The sequence below is a fragment of the Erithacus rubecula genome (assembly GCF_903797595.1).
Source record: "Erithacus rubecula genome assembly, contig: SUPER_Z_unloc_3, whole genome shotgun sequence".
NCBI classification, from domain to species: domain Eukaryota; kingdom Metazoa; phylum Chordata; class Aves; order Passeriformes; family Muscicapidae; genus Erithacus; species Erithacus rubecula.
The window spans coordinates 4,746,901-4,768,509 of record NW_027635944.1 but is presented as its reverse complement, the minus strand read 5'-3'; the positions used below and the strand labels follow the sequence as shown (position 1 = coordinate 4,768,509).

Below are 21,609 nucleotides of genomic sequence, written 5' to 3'. Positions count from 1 at the left end.
GACAAACACAGATTCACAATAAATATTCTCAGTTAACTGAGAATGAAGTCTATTGCTCTGATAGTTGCTCTGATTATGTTAGGTAAAGTGACTGTTCTGCCAGGAGACTTCAATGAAAAATGTAGGTTCCATCTCTTCACTGTCTTGTAGAGAGACCATCTTGACTGAATTTGGAAAGGTTGAGGGAGAGACAGAAGTAGATCCTAGTTTGTGCTGCCTAAAAATAGTGGAGTTTTCTTTTAGTTATCAGTTTTAATCAGGCTTTTTTTTGGAAGAAAGAAAAAAAATAGATTGAGATGCACAGACAAAAGAAAAGTTGTATGTAGGGCATCTGTCCTATCCACCTTAAGTAGTTACAGTGGGTAAGGCGTCAACTTCTGAACTGTTTTCAATACAGCAACTTAAGCAAAGACCCTAGATTGTGTAGGAAGAAGAATTGTCAAGAAATAACACAATTGGCAAATCTTTTTCTGTAAGAGGAGTCCTTACGAGAGGGAACCAGAAGCCTTGTTCCTGACGCACCATTCGTGTGATAGCATTAGGCAGCAGCAGACAGCTAATTGTGCAGGTATTCCAGTCAGTGTTTGAGGAAATATATAATGTTCCTTGCATCATCCCCCTAGAGATATGATACCAGAATCTCAGTAATTTGTGATGCCAATTCAGGTGATTAATTTTGTAAAAGACAGTGGTGCTACTTTGCACTATATGGCCATTACTTGTTGCAAGGAAAGTTGGTCAGATTAGTGACTAAACTATATCAGCTGACACTTAAAGTTCTTTGGCTAGAAAATAAATTGCTTATAGACTGTGCCTCGAAAAATGCAAGCGAAGTTAAAAGAGTCCCATAGGCGAACATGGAAAAGAAGGCAACCAGATATTATGACTACGTCACTGCTGTCATCTCCCTGTGTTTTAATACATTTATTCCAGATCTTAGGTTCTGTTTCTGTGGTGCAAGTAAATTGCCTTTCTATCAGACAGGATTTTTGCCCTTATTGTAGCAATCATTTTGAAAGTCAAATTTTAGCACAGTATGAAATATTGTTACTTATCATTTGGTTTGAAATGTTAAAATAAGAGATTACTTGTCTTCATGCTCTGAAAAGCTTTTAAATCTCTGTCCAGCTGATTATAAGTATTTTTTGCCTTGTTATAGCTGTCTGTGGGGTGTCCCATTTCAGCAGATGAAGAAAATGTCAGCTGAGCTACTAAGAACCGTCTGAAACTTCTGTATATATTTTTTTGTGACCTTCAAAAACTCCAAACAATTGCATTTCAAAAACTGATAAATGGGCTTTAGATTTGCAGTGGTGCTGGTAGACACTGCCGTGTGCTATGAGTTCTCTGTGCTATTGTCTGTTTTATTAGTCACATTCACAGTGCCATGTGCCAGGGAGAAGGAGAGAAAGCATTATACCACGTAGTCGTTGTGCTAAATTAAATAATACCAAAGACACCTTTTTTTCATTTGAAATCGGTTTAGTTTAGGGTTTTCTCCTAGATTCTATGTGATTTATGCTTCAATTTCAGGACAGCAGTCTCAATAAATGCTGCCTGGTCATTTCTGCTTGTTTTTTCCACATCTTCATCGGTGCTTAAGAATGTTTGTAAGACTGTTTTGAAAAACTCTGTTTTCTCTCTGTGGATGGTGCTGACACCATAGGGGATATTGGAGAGGGCAGCAATATCAATGTCAGAAAAAGTTATTTTTATATAATCTCACCAATAGGTGAATGTATTGGTGAGGACTGAATGTGTTTTCAAAGTGTGATAGTGCATACTGTTCCCAGTATGAATTGTGTAAATATTTCTGTAACTCAGAGCAAAGGTAGGAGCAGTTAAAGAGAAATTTTGCATTTCTGTGTTTCTTGTTTCTGCGTTCCCCTTTTACTATGAAATGACAGATGTAAATTCTCTCCTTGAATACATGTGTGTAAATGTATATACCTTTTCTTAAGTAATTCAATTTTTACTCTTAAGTTTAGCATTTAGAATACTGGGATTTAATCTGAATTACTTCTCCTGTGGAAGAGGTCATAGTTAATTCTGCAAAAGGGATGACAGATTGATGTTCATTTTTGATAAGCAAGGCTTGCTGAATATGTCTGGGTTAAGGAGAAAAGAGGACATCTCTCCATTACCTTTTTTTTAATCCCTTAGTGCAGTGGTCTTCAAAATTGTTGTTTGTGCACTCCTGTCGATATTTCAGCGTGCATCTCAATGTACATCTAGTTCATTTGTGAAGTCTATGCCTGTAATAATACTCCTCCCAGAATCTGCCTTGTAAGGTATATACAAGAGATAGAAAATTTAAAAGTATGAGATAAATATTTAGTATTTGAAAATATAGGATTTTATTGGTAAAAGAACCCTTTTAGCATTTACTAAAGAAATATTAAGAATATACTTGTGTAGTAATATCTTGATTCAACATTTTGTGACACAGTGGTTTGAAGTTACAGTTCTTCATTAAGTTTATTTTGGTACCTTATTTTATTGACTAGCACTTCTGAAGAAGATACCTAGCAAAGATACATGGCTTCAGATGGAAGGAGTGCATTGTTTACTGCACTTACTAAGTCATAGTATTATTTTTTCAATCTCATCTGCTAATTATGCAAAGGTTTTTCTTAAATTTTGTCCAGTAAATTTCCAACTACCCTGTCAATCATTTTATGCATATTAATCTGAAGGGATTGCAGTTTTCATGTTTTTAACAAGTGAGTTCAAAACCCAGTGAAACTTTTTAAAATATTTTTTTAAAAGGCTGGAAATTATCTCCCAGCTTTTAATGTGTATAGATACAATAGCTTTTTTTTGGGTGACATACATTTGTTTTAGTGATAAGATGACATAATGATGGAAGCCTTTCCAAATATATGCTGTCAAAATGCTGTCTCTATGGCATGAGTTTCTTTAGAAAAGCAGCTGCTTTTTCACATTTAAAATGTCACCTTCACTTGGAAGGGATACATAAAGTCTGTTGGTCTTTTTTTAAAATACTTGCTAGGTAGCCTGCTACTGGTAATAGATTGTTTTAAAATGAAGAGTGCTTCAATTATACTGACACTTCTGAGGAAACAATCAACACCCTCAGAGCTCACCAAAAACTGATATTCCTGCTCAACAGTGCTTCTTAGCAGTTCAACCTCTTATGCCATAAATATTTTTTTATGTTCATTTCCTGTCTTGTTGCAAAGTATTGTAAATATTTTACTATTTAATGGACTTGTTTTCATAAAATTAAGATCATCAGTAACTTCCTGCATTCTTCTTGCTCCAGATTCTCTGCTGCAATAGCTTGATATTGTTGATGGAGTGGATGATTTTATTTTGTACTTCAGTCTCTTACTGCCCCTACTAGACTGGTTTTTATTCCAGTCAAAGCAACCACCTAGTTACAATTGCATTGTTTTTTTTATAAAACTTTTTTTTTTTCCTTTTTTAATTAAAGAAATAGTTTACTGTTGATAAAATGACTTTACTAATACTTTTCCTTTAGTAAGTTAGGAAGAGTAACTTTTTGTGTACCTCATTGGTGAAAGTCTCAAATTTGGGACATGTTGGAAGCATCTGTACTTTCATCCAACCATGGGATAAACCTTCTGAAATGGATAATTTGTTCTAATACTTGTTTTGTCAAATGTTCAGAAATGTTTTCTATGTGTTTTTCAGCACTGTTCGCTGACTAAGAAATGTGCTTCTGTTTGTCACTGTAGTTTTCCATGCCTTATTTTAGCTATTTTTAAGCAACAAAAACTCAGTTCTCTGATGGCTTGTTTTCCCCCTTGATCTTAGGTAAGATAACCTCAGAGCAGGCTGCTAACCATTTATTATTAAATTAAGGGACATTTATTGCATTATTTGAAACATTGCTGGAAAAAATGAAGGGTTATCTTTGTGTTCTGGATGGTTAGTTTTCAGATGTCTTGCTAATTTTGATGGTTTCATGCTACCATGGGCTAATATCTCAAGGTATGATACACATTTGGGGTAAGAGTAATTGTTAACATTGGTAAGTAATGTTTTTTAATAGTCTTGATAACTGAAATTTTCTTTAATCCAGCTTCTTGTCAGGTGTCATTAAATTGTCATTTTCTGTTGCCTTGGAGTGTGGCTTATGAAGAGCTTGTAGTGTAGTAGAAGTGCTGCCATTTTCTTTCCACATGTACTCACAGTACCTTCAGTCCATTGTTTCCTTACAAGATTCTTTTAAAACTACTTGCCCATTCTATAAGGATTAGTTTGGTTAAAACTTAAATAATACTATCCATGAATCCACGTAATCAGGCAGAGACAGACTGTGTTCTGTCTCACTGCACACAGAAGGAATGATCTCAGCACTGGACCCGTCTGGGTTGTGGAGCACATGCTTCCCCCTGCCTTGTGTGACATCGGGCCACCAGACATAGGGGCTGAGGGAGCTTGCAAGTGTCAAACGATGTCTTAAATACTTGAATGTTTGTAGAGTTTAATTAGTGGCTTGGGGTTTTATTTCCCTGCTTCCTTTCCCCCCGGATTTCTTCCTCCCTATTTTATGCGTTGTTACTTTGTTTTGGGTCTGGGTGGGGTTTTTTGGTTTTGTTTGTTTGTTTTAAATAAAAACAAATCTAAATATCAGCTCCAATATATTTTTTAATGTACTCCCACAAGTTGTCTTGTACACCTTGTCTTCATGTGCCAATTTTGTCCCATCAGAGAAGTGTGGTGATTCTGGGAGAGGGGGAAGCTGTTTATCTTTCAAAGAACACCTTAGGGCAAATTCTGCAGCTAAAAGGCTGGCTCCTTAGAGCATGATAAACCCTTTAGGTAAATCCTGGCATTCCCTGCATCAGTTTGAGGTATGGATTGTCTTTATCACTAGGAAGGCTTTCTTTGAGGGAGAGTTTCTCAGTTAGTCCCGAGTCAGGGTCACTGGCTCATGTGATAATGCGAAGCAGCAACTCATTGTTAAGTTTTGTTTAGGTCAGCACTGCATGTGGAACAGAAATAAAAAGTACAGATAATGTCCCAGCAATGTTACATGTTCAGAGGCAAAGTGCTAGAAATTGTAGGTCTCTGTGTGTTAAATTGATATGATATAGTAAACTGCTACTATCTTTGCTGAATAGAAGTTGAGAAGTTGAAAGGCAAAAGAAAACTGCTGCTGCATTGGGTTTTCAGTGGGACTTCATTTTTGCTGCCCTATTTTTTTCATTACAGACATTGCTTAAGAGCATTTCACTTTTCCATTTGTTGTTAGAGGAAACTTAATTCTTTATTCTCCTCTTTTCATAGCTGTTCTCCCTTTTTCCCAACTATGTTTGCGTATTTTGGTGGACTTCTTCATTTTTAGAAAAAGTTACATAGGTCTGTGCTTTTATTTCATTGCTGCTGCTTTCTTACAGTTGTTTTGTAAAAAACAAGTAAGGTGCTAAAACTGCTTTGTGTGAAATATGTGAAAAAACAAAACAAACAAAAAAAACCCAGTTGATAATAAATTCTATTCTTTTTGTCTGTCTGTAGATACAGAGCTTTAGAGCTAATTAAGAACTAATTCTTAGGCTGAAAAAGTCTATTCAATTTCTGTTTGAATAGATAGCTAGTCCTATTAGACAATAGAGGTTTTTTGCTTGTTGTGTTGATACAAAAATCTTTTCTTTAAACTGCTGTGTTATACAAAATATTGTCATTGAAAGTGCTGGACAAATATATATGGTTATTTTTTTAAGTACAGGAAAACAAAGGGACAGTATGAGTCCGGAAGTGTGTAATATTTTCATCTTGACATAAACATTCTCTCTTTTGGATCTTTGACTTATAAGATAGAAGAAAAAATTATTTTTTTTTCTAATATTGAAAATACTTTACACACTGAAAACTGAGCCCTAAACCTGTAGTTCTTTCTATAGGTGTGTTTTTTGCCTTTTGTGCCCCATCACTACTACTGTTGGTTCAAGTCCTTCTTATATCTCTGGAGGAAAAAAAGTCCTTTGATGTATGGACTGTTGCAGCTGCTGGGGATTTGTAGGTGATATATCTCACACAGTTCTGCTTATCTGTGCTGTCTTAAAAATCTGCAATTTGTCTTTATGCAGAGCTTATTTATTATTTGATTTTGTACCTCCTTTGCAAACAAGAGCTTTAGGTTTCTGATTTATAGTGCTGTCATTGTAGAGTTCCTGCCTCCAAGGTTCATGTTGAAACAGTGTATGAAAGTACATGATAAAAGAAGCATTGCTTTGATAACCCTCAGAGCCTGTCAGTTACTTGTCCTGTGGCAAGTCAACAGGGAAAATTTTTGCTATTCAGTAGAAATGAAGGCCTGTTTGTTATTCTTACCTCTTTAATATGAACTGTAGCTCTGTGAAGATACCTGGGAGTATGTGGTGCACAGGCAGAACTCGTAGTTCACACAAGTTTCATGCAACTGCATTAATTTGGATAATTATAGTTGAAGTAAGCTCTTCCCAACATAAACTAGCCTTGTGTGTTTGTAATGCTTTTTATGAATTAATTTCAAACGGTTTATGCATGCATGTATGTTAACTGACATAGATTACTGAGCTTTGATAAATGTTTCAGCAAGTTGTTGCTGTTACCCTAGTTTAAAAATTACTTTGGGTTACTCAGTTTGTCTTTTCCTGTTTCCTTGTTCCGATTCAACAGTGTGGGATAAGAAAGATTTGTATTATTGATGCTATAGTCTTTGAATTTCATATGACAATTTTTTTTCTGTTCTTTGTACCATATGTTAATATCTGGTAGGGATCCTACATTGTTCTTCAGGCATGGTATCATTAGGGCAGGTCTAAATTGATTGTGGTAAATTTTATTATTTGTTTTTTCCTCCTGTAATTTCACTAATTTCTCTCACCATTCTTCTTACTTCTATGTGCAGGTTTGTTTTGTGGTCTTGTTTTCATTAGTATTGTGGCTGAGTTTTTTACTCATTTTCAAATGTTACTGTTAGTTGGGATGCAGTTGAGTTGTATTAGGCTGCTTTTCTCCAAATTAGGCCAATTTATTTTGAGAAACAGGGACTGTGGAATAGCTCTTCTTTTGCCAGTCCTTCTCATAAGCCTGATGGGAATTCATTACCGGACTCTGATGAGAGCTAGCTGGCAAGATAAGGAGCCTGTGTTTTTCTTTGAATGCTGTATGATCTACATCAATATCCACATGTTGTCATGTGCTATTTTTTAACAGAGACCTTAGATGATAGCTGATCTCTTAGTAAATAATAAGATTTGGCATTAGCTGGGTTTGTTTTGCATCCGACTCTACAGCAAATAGCGTTATCTACTACACTTTTATTTTCCCTATTTTACTCCCTTTGGTTTTGAACTTACAGCCAATTCCTGTGAAGAACATCAAACAACTTTCCTATCAATTGTTTGTCCCTGGCTATGTCCCAAGAGGCATTTTGTCAGGTGTTGGGTGATGTGGTTTAGGAGTTACACTGGTAGTGCTGGGTTCACTGGATAATTTTGAGGGTCTCTTGCAGTCTTGATGATTCTGTGATTCTATGTAATCAGTGCAATTCTTGCTTACTTGTCTAAGTAAACTATTTTTTTTTCATCTTTTCTGTTCTCTCTCCACCATTCTCTTCTGGTTTAGATGTTTCTTATAATATTAGCAAGTTGACCAAAATGTCTTATTCCAGTGTTAGTTTCCCCATGCTGCCTTAGGAAACAGGCACTTTGTTTTGGTTGCCTCTGTCTCTGTATGCAATTGGACTCATGGTTAGCACTGTATTAGTATGTGTGAACTATTTTTATGTCTGTATGGAAAGTTAGCTTCATTACCATCCATATGGCTTAGTGTTTTGCATAAATTTTTGATTTGGTAATCCAGTTATTGTTGTCTTCTTTGAGCAAGCCTTGTCCTGCATGAAGGTATTTCATTCCCCTCCTTCAAGGTTCTGTAGGATTTACATATTTTTGGTAACTTTTTATGACTGGAACTTTGGCTGGTATTTACTTGTGTCTCTCCATGCTTTCTTCTATATATTTTCATTTACAGTTAATGCTGCCTTCTGTAGTCACCCTGACATGTACTTAATGACACTTTGCTTTGCTGAGAAATATGGTTGTTTTATAAAGGTGTGATTCACCCAGTATTTAAGGGAAGGTAATTTTTGTACGCAAAAATTATTACAATGAAAATCTCTTAAGAAGACAATTGTAGAGTGCCATTAATTTCTAGTATTATTTATCCTCTGGTCATATATTGTAGCATCATATTCTGTAATTTGCTTTTTGGGCAAGTGAGATTAGTGTTATAGCATGATGCCAGAAGCAAGACTTCGATGAAAGAAATTGGAAATTTCAAAGCAGCCTTGTTGTTTCTCAGTTTTCCTCTCAGCAAGTGCAAAGAGCCCAGCAGCAACAAGTTTCTCCACATCTTGCCCTTCAGAGCAAGGAAGCTTCACCACGTTCACTTTGCCCCTCTTTATTTCATGGTTGCTGGGTGCAGATGGATGATAGAGTTGCACTCTCCAGGGGTCTGTTAATTAATAGCTTCATTTCTTCTTTGCTGGCGCAGTTTTGTTGGTCGCTGGAAAAGCAGAGGTGTGATTTTGCTTTGTTTTGCAGTTCTGAAATAGTTAAGTATGTACAAGGGCAGATGATGAATTTTCTCTCTTACCCCACCTCACCTCCAGCTGACTGTCAGCCAGATGAATTGTGCTGGCAGAGATCAGCTGGACTTTGATACAGTTATGGCTTTAACATTTTCAGTTCTGGCTTCATGTTTACTCTGCTTTTTTTGTGTCAGTGTGTACATAATTTGAAATAGTTTTGCTATGTGATGTTCTTTCTCATGATATCTTTGAAATATAGTGTTAATCTAGTGAGGAATTTACTAAAGTTTCAAACTCGTCTGTGCAGTTGTTCTAGACAAAAATGCTTTTTTGGTAAAATTTTTGAATGGTTATAAAATAAGTATCTTTACTTAATTTGTGTGCTAATTATGTGGTGTAAAATGAATATGTTGATGAAATAATTTAGACATCTCATGTGTATGCCAATGAAACTGCTTTAGCACAAATCCTACCACCTCTGACAAATTCAGAGTTGTCTGCATGGGAAAATTGTGTGCTGCTAACAGAAAAGCACAGTCTGTGTAGCTTTTAGTTTTGTTTTAAGGACTACCACTGATTTATGAAGATTGAAAACAATGTTGGATAGCGTTTAGTGAAGTAGACTAAACTGTTAGGTAATATGGCATTTAATGAAGCTAAGCAGGGATTTTGAAGGGGGTGAAGCTCAACAGTTAGTGTGACTACAAAGCATTTCTTCTGCTTTTAATTCCGGTGTGACACTGCTCTATTAATTTGGATGGTTTGTTTTATCTTTCTTTTGGCTTCACACAGAGTATTTAATTACACTTTTGAATTCTTATTCCCTGTTTATTTTTAGCTTTATTCAACACATTTAGTTGACTGCCTCCATTTGTGTGCTACCCATTTGTCTGGTCTGACTTAACAGTTGAGTTATAGGTAAAGTTAAGGTGACTTTTTTTTTCTTTTAATGCTGTTACTTTGGCAGTTGTGTAATATCTACTAACTTGTCATTGCAGCCGATCAGATGACGATTCTGGGTCAGCATCAGCTTCTGGATCTGGTTCAAGCTCTGGAAGCAGCAGTGATGGAAGCAGCAGCCAGTCAGGCAGCAGTGACTCTGACTCTGGTTCAGAGTCAGGCACTCAGTCAGAATCAGAGTCTGACACATCCAGAGAGAAGAAACAAATTCAATCTAAACCACCGAAAGTTGACGGATCTGAGGTAAACAAGATACATAAATGAATCCTTTGGTGGAGGTGACAAGGAAATACTAAAAAAGTCTTTTAAAGTTATTTTCAAGAGCAGTGAATGGTCATTTAAAAAGTAAAAAGAGGTAACGAAGTGTTCCTAATTAGATTTTGACTTGATTAGTGAAAGAAGGTACTTTGCTGCCTTAAACATTGGGCACGTTTCTCATATAAGTACTTAAATATGTGCTTTTCAAATTCTCACATTTTAAAGTATTTTGATTTAAAAGCCTACCTAAATTTCATCACACAGAGGAATTCTCTAATGAACTAGAATTTATGGAAGAGAAAGATACACATAATGTTATTCCTGAATTCTGTTTTTACATTGTTTCTCTAATGCTCGGTTTCATTGTATCAATAAATAATTGTCTTAAAATTTCAAGCTTACATGCAGTTAACTGTCTTTATCACTAAGTCAGCTAAATGCAGGAAAAAATGGTGTTGAGAAATCCCTTTAATCCAGTGGGCCAGAATTACCTGCACTCTTCCATATTTATGGAGTGGTGTACCATATTTATGAGGATAGATCAGTCACACCAAGAACTGAAGACTGTTAAGGATTCTGTTATTTTTTTCCCCATGTATTTAACTATTACTATACGAACCAAAATCATAGCAGTTAAGCAATCTGAAAGAATTTATGTGTATGAATTTAAAAATGTACTTTATAAAGTTTTGCTTTAAAAATTATCTACACAGCTATGGTTAGACGTGTTGCAGTAATTATCCTGGTGATTAGCATATAACATTCTGTTTTGCAGGACTCTTATGACTTTAAAAAGCTGTCTGATATTGTTAGTTAATGCAGTGTTTTGCAGTTAAATTTTTTAACTGATAAAATTAGGATGCTACTTAGGAAAAATAAATAGGTTGTAAACTAGACACTTTCAGTATGTTTGACTGACTCTTGCATCTCTATTCCTCAGTATTGGAAGTCTAGTCCAAGTATACTTGCTGTGCAAAGATCAGCAGTGCTCAAGAAGCAGCAGCAACAACAAAAGGCAGCCTCATCAGATAGTGTTTCAGAAGAGGTGATGTAATTTTTGAAATGTTCACATGCCTGTCTTATTGTCTTACTCATTCCAATAAAATTAAATGGAGCAAATTTATATTCTGAGTGTGCATAGAAGCTTGGCTTTAGTGTATAAAATCAACATGCAAATAACTGACATTTTTATACAGAAGTAAAGATATCTCTGGTTACTTGTTTTTAAGTGAGTTGTCCCAAAATTACAGCAGTCTTGTGTCTGTGCTGCTTTTAGGTAGCTATTCTGTGTTGTCTGGACAAAATTTTCAAGCCACACAGTACTGACTTACATTGTATTTCTTGGTTCTTGAGTTTCATAAAGACAAAAGTGCTAAAATATTTTTTTCAATGTGTTTTTGTAAAAGGTATCTGCTGTAGTTTTCAGAAATTCCATACGAAATAGTAGACTAATTTTTTACAAATGTTGTAATAATTACAACAAAACAATTCTTGTATTTTAAGAATGAGGCCTGTATTCCAGGTATTGCAAAACCTGAATAATAGGCTAATGAAATGTTGACTTTTTGTAGTAGAAACATCTTTTAAGAACACTAATCGCAACTATTAAATGTAAGTTATTTGAAAAGCAGTCTTTTTGTCCTGTATTGCAAAGACTTTGCCACGTAGTCACACTAATTTGGTTGGATTTCTGTTTTTGTCTGATTAAGCCGCTAATTTTTTAAACAGAAAATTTAATCACATATCATTAAAATGTTAATTTACGTCTGTTAAGCACTCTCTTTCAGAAAGATACTTTTCAGGATAAAAGTTATCCTAACCTAAGTTTAAGACAATGATACTGGCCTTAAGAAAAAGAGGGTTCTTGTTTTTTCTTCTATTGTAAAGAAAGAAGGGACATGGTATTCTCAAAATTTTCTTAAACTGGTGTTTTAATGTGAACAAATATGGAAGGTGAAAAAGTTTTTGAGGGTAGGAGATTTCACTGGGATTTTTACAGAGACATCATCTTGATTAATGTGGAGCAGCTTATACCATGACTGTTTTTATGTAGGCACAATGTTGATTTTTTAAGATGAGGATTTTATGTAGTGTTCTCCAGAGTGGTGTTGGCACAGTGTGTTCATAGATGGATAAATAAAAAAACAATAGCAGTATCCTAACAGCTAAATTGCAAGACATGAAGAGAGTAAAATATGAATAATATGCCTCCAATTTGAAAGTGGCAACTGATACATCTTTTCAAAATCTACTTGTTAGAAGTACTTAATTGTTTTTGTAAAAATGAGTTGACTTTGGTTTATTTCTTTCCCATGCAGGATTCCTCAAGTAGTGAAGATTCAGCAGATGACTCATCTAGTGAAACCAAGAAGAAAAAACATAAAGAGTAAGATACTTTCCTAAGTAGTAGCACACATTTTTTTATCATAGAGACAGATGCTTATAACTAAGCTTGATTTCCTTACTCTTGAAATGCATAAGTTCTCTTTTTAATTTGTCCTGATCTTTCATTTTCAATTTTGTAATTTTAAAATAAAATACTCAGATGAACATTTCTATCACACTAGTTTCTCAGCAAAAGAGTGTGCAATATTGTTTGAAAACATTTATCAGTGCCTTTATTTCTAGAATACTTTGTTGCAGTTTACTTTTGAGTATGAGGCTGTACATAAAAATTCTTGTGGAGGTGGGAAACTACTTAAATAGATTGTCTCAAAGCAAATTAAAGTTACAGTCTCTTAGTAAGGGATGCTAGATGGCTTTTCTTTTGGATTTTTGTGGGATTGCTTTTGTTTCCTTTTTTCCTTTCCATTTCTTGTTGAAAAGTTATTGTAGTTTTGATATTTAATAACTTTATTAAATTGTTAATTGAGCTATTAAGATGGAATTTTCCTGTATAGGGTCAGAGTTGAATCAAGGTACTGTACATCATCTTTCCTGCCATGAAGTAAAAAATTTCAGTTAAGCAGAAACCAGAGAATCCTGCTACTCAGTCACAAGTACTCGTAATACTCATAGTACCTTACCTGGCTGTGAAGCAGTGATGTGAGAGTTAGTGTGAGCTTTTGGGAGCCAGTGCCACTCACCAGTTGCTGCAGTTCAGGTTTTTCTGTGTTTTTCAAATCTACTTCTGTTATTTTTCAATTCTTGTGCCAAAGTTGGTGTTTCTTCACATAGGCCACTGCGACCGTAGGCATTAGACAGTATGGGGCTCTCCAGAAGTCAATATAACAGGACTTTCTAATTTCAGCATACCTAACTTCTGATGAAAATGTATCTTTCCAGGTAGCCTTATTAAGTACTTTGTTTTAATGTCATGTTAACTCATTTCTTCGTGCTGAAATTTATATAGAAATACAGATTTTTGTTATTTTAGATTTTGAATCTACCACTGTAGAACAGAAAACTTAGTCCAAATCCCTTTGGTGCCATTGGGAATTTTCTTAATTATTCACTGGTATTCACTGAAGACAGCTTTCTGTTTCATCAACTATATATATAAATAACTGTTACAAGATTTTTATTTCTGTGAATAGACTTGAAATTACAGCAGATCCCTCATGGATAACTGTTCTAAGAAATGCAACAACCTGAAATTACTGTTTTGTCTTTCATCCTATACAGTGAAGACTGGCAAATGTCAGGATCAGGGTCAGTATCAGGAACTGGTTCAGATTCTGAATCGGAGGAAGACAGGGAGAAAAGCAGCTGTGAAGAGAGTGAATCTGACTATGAGCCAAAAAACAAGGTCAAAAGCCGGAAACCTCCAACCAGGTAAGAAATTGGGCATTTGAATTCTCTGGTACTGTTTCTCAAAAGCATTTGAGTATTTATTACTCCTATACATGCAAATGAAAACAGTAATACTTACTAAGGAAAAAAAAAGTACTTTTTAAAAAAGATAAGCAAAATATGATAATACATTAATGCTTTCTAGTGAATGCTTTTTCTGTCTGCTTTAAGTGAAAGCAGAGTAGTTGAACATTCATTAAATACATGTATTCAGAAAACAATATAGAAGATTTATTGTTGTCCCTGTTGAACCATCACTGTTCTGTCATACATTATTGTCTTCAAGAATTAAGCCAAAAAGTGGGAAAAAGAGTGCAGGACCAAAAAAGAGGCAACTTGATTCATCAGAGGATGATGATGATGATGATGATGATGATGAGGATGATGATGATTATGATAAGAGGGGATCTCGTCGCCAGGCAACTGTCAATATTAGTTACAAAGAAGCTGAAGAAACCAAGACTGATTCTGATGATTTGCTAGAAGTTTGTGGAGAAGATGTTCCACAACCTGAAGAAGATGAATTTGAAACAATAGAGAAATTTATGGATAGTAGAGTTGGCCGTAAAGGAGGTATTTTTTTTAAGTGTTTTTAAGATCCTTGTTAAGATTATGGTGCAACTTCAGTGTGTGTTCTCAGCTATAAATTAAAGAACAGTTTTAAAGTTACAAAGAAGTCATACTGTTTCACCTTTCATATTCATAAGAATACTGCTATTCCCATCTAAGTATTGCAGAATAAAATAAGGAAAAATTGCATACCTAGGTGGAAAATAGAAATTGGATGGCAGATAGCTCTGTATTGCATAAATGCACACCTTATTAGTATGACATTGTAAAGTTCAGTGGTACTTGATCAGTACAAATTAGGTACAATGCAGTAGAGAGAGTACATGGGAGACTAGTAGTCTGAACACTGAAAGACAGTATTGGCATGGCTGAACCCTGAAATTATGTTTTCTTCAGTTTCTTATTCAGTTACTGAAGTACAAATACAGAAGAATGTGTGGTGTGACTATCAAAAATGCATCTAGAATTGCAGTGGTGTGAAGAGTGCTGCTTTGTATTTGAGTCTACAAATTAAAATCATAGACTGATAGAATGGTTTTGGTTGGAAGGGACCTTAAAGACTAACGAATTCCAGCTCCTCTGCCATTTGCAGGTGTAGATTCCACTACACCAGTTTGGTTGAAGCCCCATCCAACCTGGCCCTTTGAATACTTTCTTCCAGGCATGGCAAATCAGCAGCTTCTCTGAGTGTAACTGGGCAACCAGTTATGGTGCCTCACCCCTCTCATAGCAAAGAATTCTTCCCAATACCTAATCTAAACCTACTGTCCTTCAGTTTCAAGTCAATACCCCTTATCCTACTACTATGTGCTCTTCTTTAAAGTCCCTCTTCAGCCTTCTTACAGCCTTTGAGTGCTAGAAGGTGTGCTGTAAGGTCTCCCCAGAGCCTTCTCATCTCTTGCTGTAACACCCCCAACTCTCACCCTGTTTTCATACCATAAATGTTCCAGCCCTCTTACCATCTTGGTGGCCTTCTCTGGATGTGCTCCAGCAAGCCCACAGCCTTCTTATGGTAGGGGCCCCAGAGTTTGGGGTCTTTCTTTTTTCCCTTTTTCAAAAATGAGGTTTATATTTCTTCTTTTCCAGTTAGTTTGAACTTCACTAGACCACCACAACTTCAAAAACTATGGCAGGGGCTTACCTCTTTCCTCCACTGGTTCCCTCAGGACCTGTAGATTTATCTCATCAGGTCTCATGGACTTGTGCACTTTCAGTTTCCTTAATTGATCTCAAACCTCACCTTCTCCTGGACTGGGTGATTCTTCCTGCTCCCATTCCCTTCCTGGCTTTGCCTCCTCTGGTGTGGCTGAGTCACTTGCTGGTGAAGACTGAGGCAAAGCAGGTGTTGAGTACCTCAGACTGTTCCTTGTCCCAAGCAACCAGTTCTCCCATCCTAGGACTCTTAATTAAAAAAACAAACACATGTAAAAACCCCACCCAAATGCTGAACCCCTTGCACTTCAGGGACACGTTTCTCCATTAGTTACACCTAGTATCTAACTTTATTGATCCCTCTTAGAGCTTGTACTCTTCTTTCTCTCAAATTGTTTTGCCCATGCTATCCTGTACCCTGCTCCAGTGTATGGTGTTACTGCTGTGGTCAAAGTCTTAAGAGCTAAACTTCTTTCATTCTTCCTGCCCAGATGACATCGCTGCTTTTTGGCATTGCCTCTCTTGTGACTTTATCTGCACCAGCAGCACTGGTCTCATTTTCTTACCAGCACCACTGAGATTAGCTCACTTTGTTAGAGCTGGATGCTGATAAAGCCAGAGTTATGGGTCTGATCCCCATACAGGCTTAAGAGTTGGACTCCATGATCCTTGTGGGTCCCTCCCAGCTCAGAATGTTCTGTTCTTCTGTAACCAGTTCTCATCAAAATGAGCCTGCTTCCTGCTACTAGTGTGCTGCAGCTACAATATAGTCCGAACTTAATCTGTACTTCATAATTTTTACCTCCTAAAAGTAAAGGACAGCACAAGCAACAGACTTGTATAGGAATAAGGAAATTTATAGTGTCCCTGTTAGTAGGTTTTTCATGTCTTGAGGCTGATCAGACATAAAATCAGATATCTTTTTTATGCTCAGAGATAAGAGTAGTGTAACAGAAGATGACAAGCAGTGTTAGTGTGGAGCATTACCTAGTGACTGCTTTAAAAACCAAGAATACAAATAAAATTCTCATGAGGAAAGATACAGGTTAGGTGTAGAAGTTTTTGTTGCCTTTTTGATTCTCTTGACTACTTGTGCATGTGTTATTATATCTCCATCATAATTTCAAATACTATTTCATACTATTTAAAATAATAGTAATAACATGAGTGCAGTAGACACTAGTCAAGTATATGCTCCTGTAAAATTACTACCAATTACTGTTCTACATTTCTAACTGGGTAACTTAAGACAATGCACACTTACTCAAGGCATATGATGTGGTTTCTTTCTCAGCCACAGGTGCTGCAACTACAATATATGCAGTTGAGGCAGATGGTGACCCAAATGCTGGGTTTGAAAAATCAAAGGAGCCAGCAGAAATACAGTATCTTATTAAATGGAAAGGTTGGTCACACATCCATAACACTTGGGAAACTGAGGAAACACTGAAGCAACAAAATGTTAAAGGAATGAAGAAACTGGACAATTACAAGAAAAAGGATCAGGAAACAAAGCGATGGTGAATCTTTTTATGATAATTATTTTGGAGCACTGTAGGCATTTTGTTGTTTTCCTGAGACCTGTTACCTGGTTTTGAGAACATAACTTTGAGTGTCTGAAAGTCACTTTGAAAGTCAAAGCCCCTATAATATATTTGAGTATGCTTTGAATCTGGTGTGTGTATGTGTGCATGGTATAAATGGAGTTTTAACAAGATAAGTACTGTTTAAAAATTAATAATAAATTGTAGCTTTTAGTAAATTTTCCATTATACTTTGGAGTTCTTCAGGAATTGCTGCAAGGATCAGTGTTGGTGCTTCAGCCATTTCAAGTTACTTTGAAGGATTCTGTTTTCTTTGCTGAATCCTGAGGTTGAAGCTTGAGAATAAAAACATTAAGAAATATATACATTTTAAAGTCACCTCTTTGGTGTCCAGTTTTATTAGTATGTTTAATCTAATCAGTGAATTGATTATTAGCAGCTAATCATTAGAAGGATTCTTACAGAGTGAGCCACCCTGACTACTATTCCATTAAAATAACCTGTAAAGTGGACTGCTTATCCAAATAAACAGCTACTACAGCTACCAGTTTTACTAGTCAAGCAGTTAATGGAGAATGTTTATTTTCAGCATTAGTTATTTTCAGTCATTAATGGTACTTGGGCCAGACGCAGCCATTTTGTAATAGGGATTTTTAGGTTGTTCCTTCAAAAAAGCTTTCCAGGCAAGATTTATGGGATGATTACATTCAGAGCTATAGAGTTGCTGAATTTTCTAAATTTTAGAACTGTATGGTGTAATAAGTGTCGTAAATGAATTCCCACTTTAGGCTGAAAAACGCTTCCCCAGAAGATGTGGAATATTACAACTGCCAGCAGGAGCTTACAGATGATCTACATAAACAATACCAGATAGTGGAAAGAATAATTGGTACGTTACAAACTTGTGGGCAGAAATCAATGTCAGGGGCTCTCTATATTATCAATGCTCTTGTGTTTGTAGTTAAAGAAATCCAAAATTTTGATACCACAAACTTTTTAATCCAAAACAAAACTTCGGGTAAAGAGAAGAGCTTTCAGGCTGTCTGTGTGGGTCTAGCTAATGTTGTATTATTACCTAAAATCAGTGTTTTCCTACAGCACAAAAGTAAAATGCTGATCAGATTTCTGGTGGACTTTTGCAGCTCATTCAAATCAGAAATCAGCTGCTGGTTATCCAGACTACTACTGTAAGTGGCAGGGTCTGCCTTATTCTGAATGTAGCTGGGAAGATGGAGCTCTCATTGCCAAAAAGTTTCAGGCACGCATTGATGAGTACTTCAGCAGAAATCAATCCAAGACCACTCCCTTTAAAGACTGCAAGGTGAGTAGGTAGTTTGCAATGGGTTTATAATCAGTGTACTGGGTCTGACTGGGATAGTGTTAATTTTCTTCATAGCAGCCTCTACAGTGTGTGGTTTAGATTTGTGACCTAAATGGTTTTGATAACACACATTGGCTCTTGCTGAGCAGCACTTGCACAAGTGTCTTCTCTGTGTCCTCTTGTGTTATCCCCACCATGAGTAGGCTGGGAGGGAGCAAACCAGCAATAGCTGAACCCCAGCTGACCATAAAGGTGCTTGATGCCATATAATGTCTTACTCAACAATAAAATTGAGTGGGCTGAGCAGGGGCTGCCTGTTGCCTAGAGATTTCTTGGTCATCTGTTTGGTGGTAAATTGATGTGTGACTCACATTCTGTCACTCGTGGGGTTTTTTTCCTATGTGTTTTTTTGTTTTGATTGGGTGGGTCTTCACCCAGTAGACTTACTATTTTGACCTACGTTTTTTTTTCTCACTTCTGGCTTCTCATTTCTCTCTCTTGTCCCTCTAGAATAGGAAATAAGCAGTTGGCTGTTAGTTTGGCTCCTGGCCAGTTCAGGCTGCCACACCAGTTGCAATAGTAAAAATGTACTTTTTTTTTTTTTTTTAATCCACAGATCAAATACATATTATGGATTTTTTGGAAGTTTTTTCAGCATAGCAATTATGATGGATAGTAGGAAGTATGGACAATAGCACTACTGAGAGTAGGTTTTGTAGATGCTAATGCCCTGCATTTTTACTAGCATTCAGAAATGCTAGTATTCAGAAATTTAGTATAGTAGTTTATTTTAAAAGAAAAGTTGGAGTGAGTTAATGTCACTCCTGTTGTGACGTTTAGGTTAGCAGTCAAACTTGTTTCAGCTTCCAAATTACTTGGTGTTTTTATATGGCCTTGCTTACATTGATGGATAAAATCTAGAGTTGATGACCTAAATACCTCCTGTTACTTTTCTCTAGGAAGATCTCTTGGTATTTTCAATCAGATACAGTTCAATCTGACAGTGATCTGACTGATGATCAATTTGATTTTCACAGGTTCTAAAACAAAGGCCACGGTTTGTCGCACTAAAGAAGCAACCGTCTTACATTGGAGGACATGAAAGTTTAGAGTTAAGAGATTATCAGTTAAATGGGTTGAATTGGCTTGCTCACTCATGGTGCAAGTAAGTAGTCTCAAAAGTCTCAAATTTGTTTGTAAATTACAAGTGTTTGCAAAGTATTGATTTTTTTTTTGTTCTGTTGGGTGTTTTATTTTTTTAAGTTGGAGACTTTTATACATAAGCTCAAAGTAGAGGTCTGAAGGGAGTGGTTTTGCTCTAGTAGTATTTAGTACTACCAAAATTACCATCTATGGCCTTTATCAACAAAAAAACAGCTAAGATGGGTCATTACTTTGCTTTTAGTTTCAATGGAATAAGTCATATTTTTAAAACAACCAACAAACCTAAAACAGTAAAATGAGAAAACCCGAACATTTCTAGAATTTCGACATGAGTGTTAAATTTTTAAAATTAGACTCAGAAGGACTACTTGCAACCTTTTTGTTAATTTAAGGGTTTAGGGGGGATTGGAAATCTTTTTATGGAAAAACAATGTAAATAAATTTCTTCAACATGTATAGTAATAAAATCTTGGAAGCTTTTATGAGTGGGTTTTATGCTCAAAATATAATAATTTCTTTTTATCCACACCTTTCCCATCTCCATACCTCCCCTTTGTTTCTTTTTTTTTTTTGTGTTTTTAGAGGGAATAGCTGTATTCTCGCAGATGAAATGGGTCTGGGTAAAACAATACAAACGATTTCTTTTCTGAATTATCTGTTTCACGAGCACCAACTGTATGGGCCTTTCTTGTTGGTTGTGCCACTTTCTACCTTGACATCTTGGCAAAGAGAGATTCAAACCTGGGCTCCTCAGATGAATGCTGTAGTTTACTTAGGAGACATAACTAGTAGAAATATGGTGAGTATTTCTCCTTGTCATCAGAAAATCTTGTACATAAACAAGACATTCTTCATATTATTATCATCTGCTTATGTTAAATATTTTGGTTGGGACTGAGCAAATATTTGCTGAAGCCCTATGTCTTTAAAATGTGAATTGAAAGCTTGGATTTTGATCTTGTATAGATGTATGTGAGAATTTTCCTTTCTGCATAATAGTGCACAGAAATAAAAATGTGGTCTTGCATTTGAAAACCAGCTATCTTCTGCTATGTGATTATTTAGGTGGATATAGTAAAACTGTGTCAGAAAGCCAGTCATGATCTTATTTTATTTCCTGAAAGGTTTTTGGTTTGTTAATATTAGTAATCTTACCCATTAAAGTAAAAAGTTCTTGTATGTTATGTATGTGTGTATGTGTATATATACAGTATGTATGTATATGTATCTGTACATATTTATGTATAAAATATATATATTAATATGACTATGCATACATTTTAATGTACATTTATATATACATGTATGTTGTCCGTTTCATTATCATATTGCTTTGTGCTATTAAATATCTACATGTTGCAGTATTTAGATTGATTCCACTCAGCAGGACCTTTTTTCTGCAGCTTATAGTTTGCTTGTTTCTTTTTGTAGATAAGAACTCATGAATGGATGCATCCACAGACCAAGCGATTGAAATTTAACATACTCTTAACAACATATGAAATTTTGCTAAAAGATAAGGTAATTGTCCCTCTGTTGGGAGACAAAAATAATTTCCCGAATATAGAATTATCTTTAGACTTGCATGTATTTGGTTTATGGCCCAACAAATTTATGGAGAGTCTGAAAGTTTTTGCTTTTGAAAGTACAACAGTGTGTGGTTTGGGGTTTTGGTTTTTGTTTCCTGGGGGTGATTTTCTTAATTTAAGCACTTCCTGATTTTATGTATGTGTGGTAAGGCTTTCAGCCTTTTCCCATTGTTTGAGGTGGGTAACACTTTGTTTTCTTCAGTTTGTTTGAGAGTATCGTTACTGTAATGTTCTCCTCCCATATTAATGCAGTACTTATTTACAGACCATCATCAAGGAACTAAAACATGAACCCAGTCCTTCGTCCCAGATATGATGCAAAGCTAGGAAGTCCCATATAGTTTTTCTATGATGTTGCATACAGTAGTATGTGTGCATGTATTAATATTGGCTCGGTGATGATAGCACACAGAGATATTGTTAATCCTCCTAAACAGTATGTGGGAATTGATACAGATACTCAAGAAGCACTTGCCTTTGTTTATTTCATTTGTTTGTATGGGAAGAAGTCAATAATTGTTTTTTTTTTCCTGCCATATTAAAAAAAAGGTGGGTCAGACTTCTGGGCGTTTTTAAATTTAGTTTATTTTCTAAGGATGACTACACAGCTTTTCATTTAACCTGGCAAATGTAAAAGCCATAATTGGTACTAAAAACAAATAGCTGTTTATTTTATTAAAATAACCAAGAAGT

At 35.7% G+C, this 21,609-nt stretch overlaps 1 protein-coding gene across 2 annotated transcripts in view; it reads left to right on the top strand.

The window, feature by feature from the left end:
- Nucleotides 1-21,609, top strand: part of CHD1 (chromodomain helicase DNA binding protein 1) — a 53,670-nt gene that overhangs the window by 9,018 nt on the left and 23,043 nt on the right. For both annotated transcript variants that reach the window (XM_079331404.1, XM_079331403.1), the window contains exons 3-13: nucleotides 9,565-9,769; nucleotides 10,725-10,829; nucleotides 12,103-12,170; nucleotides 13,409-13,558; nucleotides 13,863-14,149; nucleotides 16,593-16,818; nucleotides 17,631-17,731; nucleotides 17,985-18,163; nucleotides 19,201-19,328; nucleotides 19,910-20,126; nucleotides 20,759-20,848. In XM_079331404.1, the coding sequence (XP_079187530.1) occupies nucleotides 9,565-9,769; nucleotides 10,725-10,829; nucleotides 12,103-12,170; nucleotides 13,409-13,558; nucleotides 13,863-14,149; nucleotides 16,593-16,818; nucleotides 17,631-17,731; nucleotides 17,985-18,163; nucleotides 19,201-19,328; nucleotides 19,910-20,126; nucleotides 20,759-20,848 (1,756 nt within the window). The remainder of the gene's footprint in view (nucleotides 1-9,564; nucleotides 9,770-10,724; nucleotides 10,830-12,102; nucleotides 12,171-13,408; nucleotides 13,559-13,862; nucleotides 14,150-16,592; nucleotides 16,819-17,630; nucleotides 17,732-17,984; nucleotides 18,164-19,200; nucleotides 19,329-19,909; nucleotides 20,127-20,758; nucleotides 20,849-21,609) is intronic.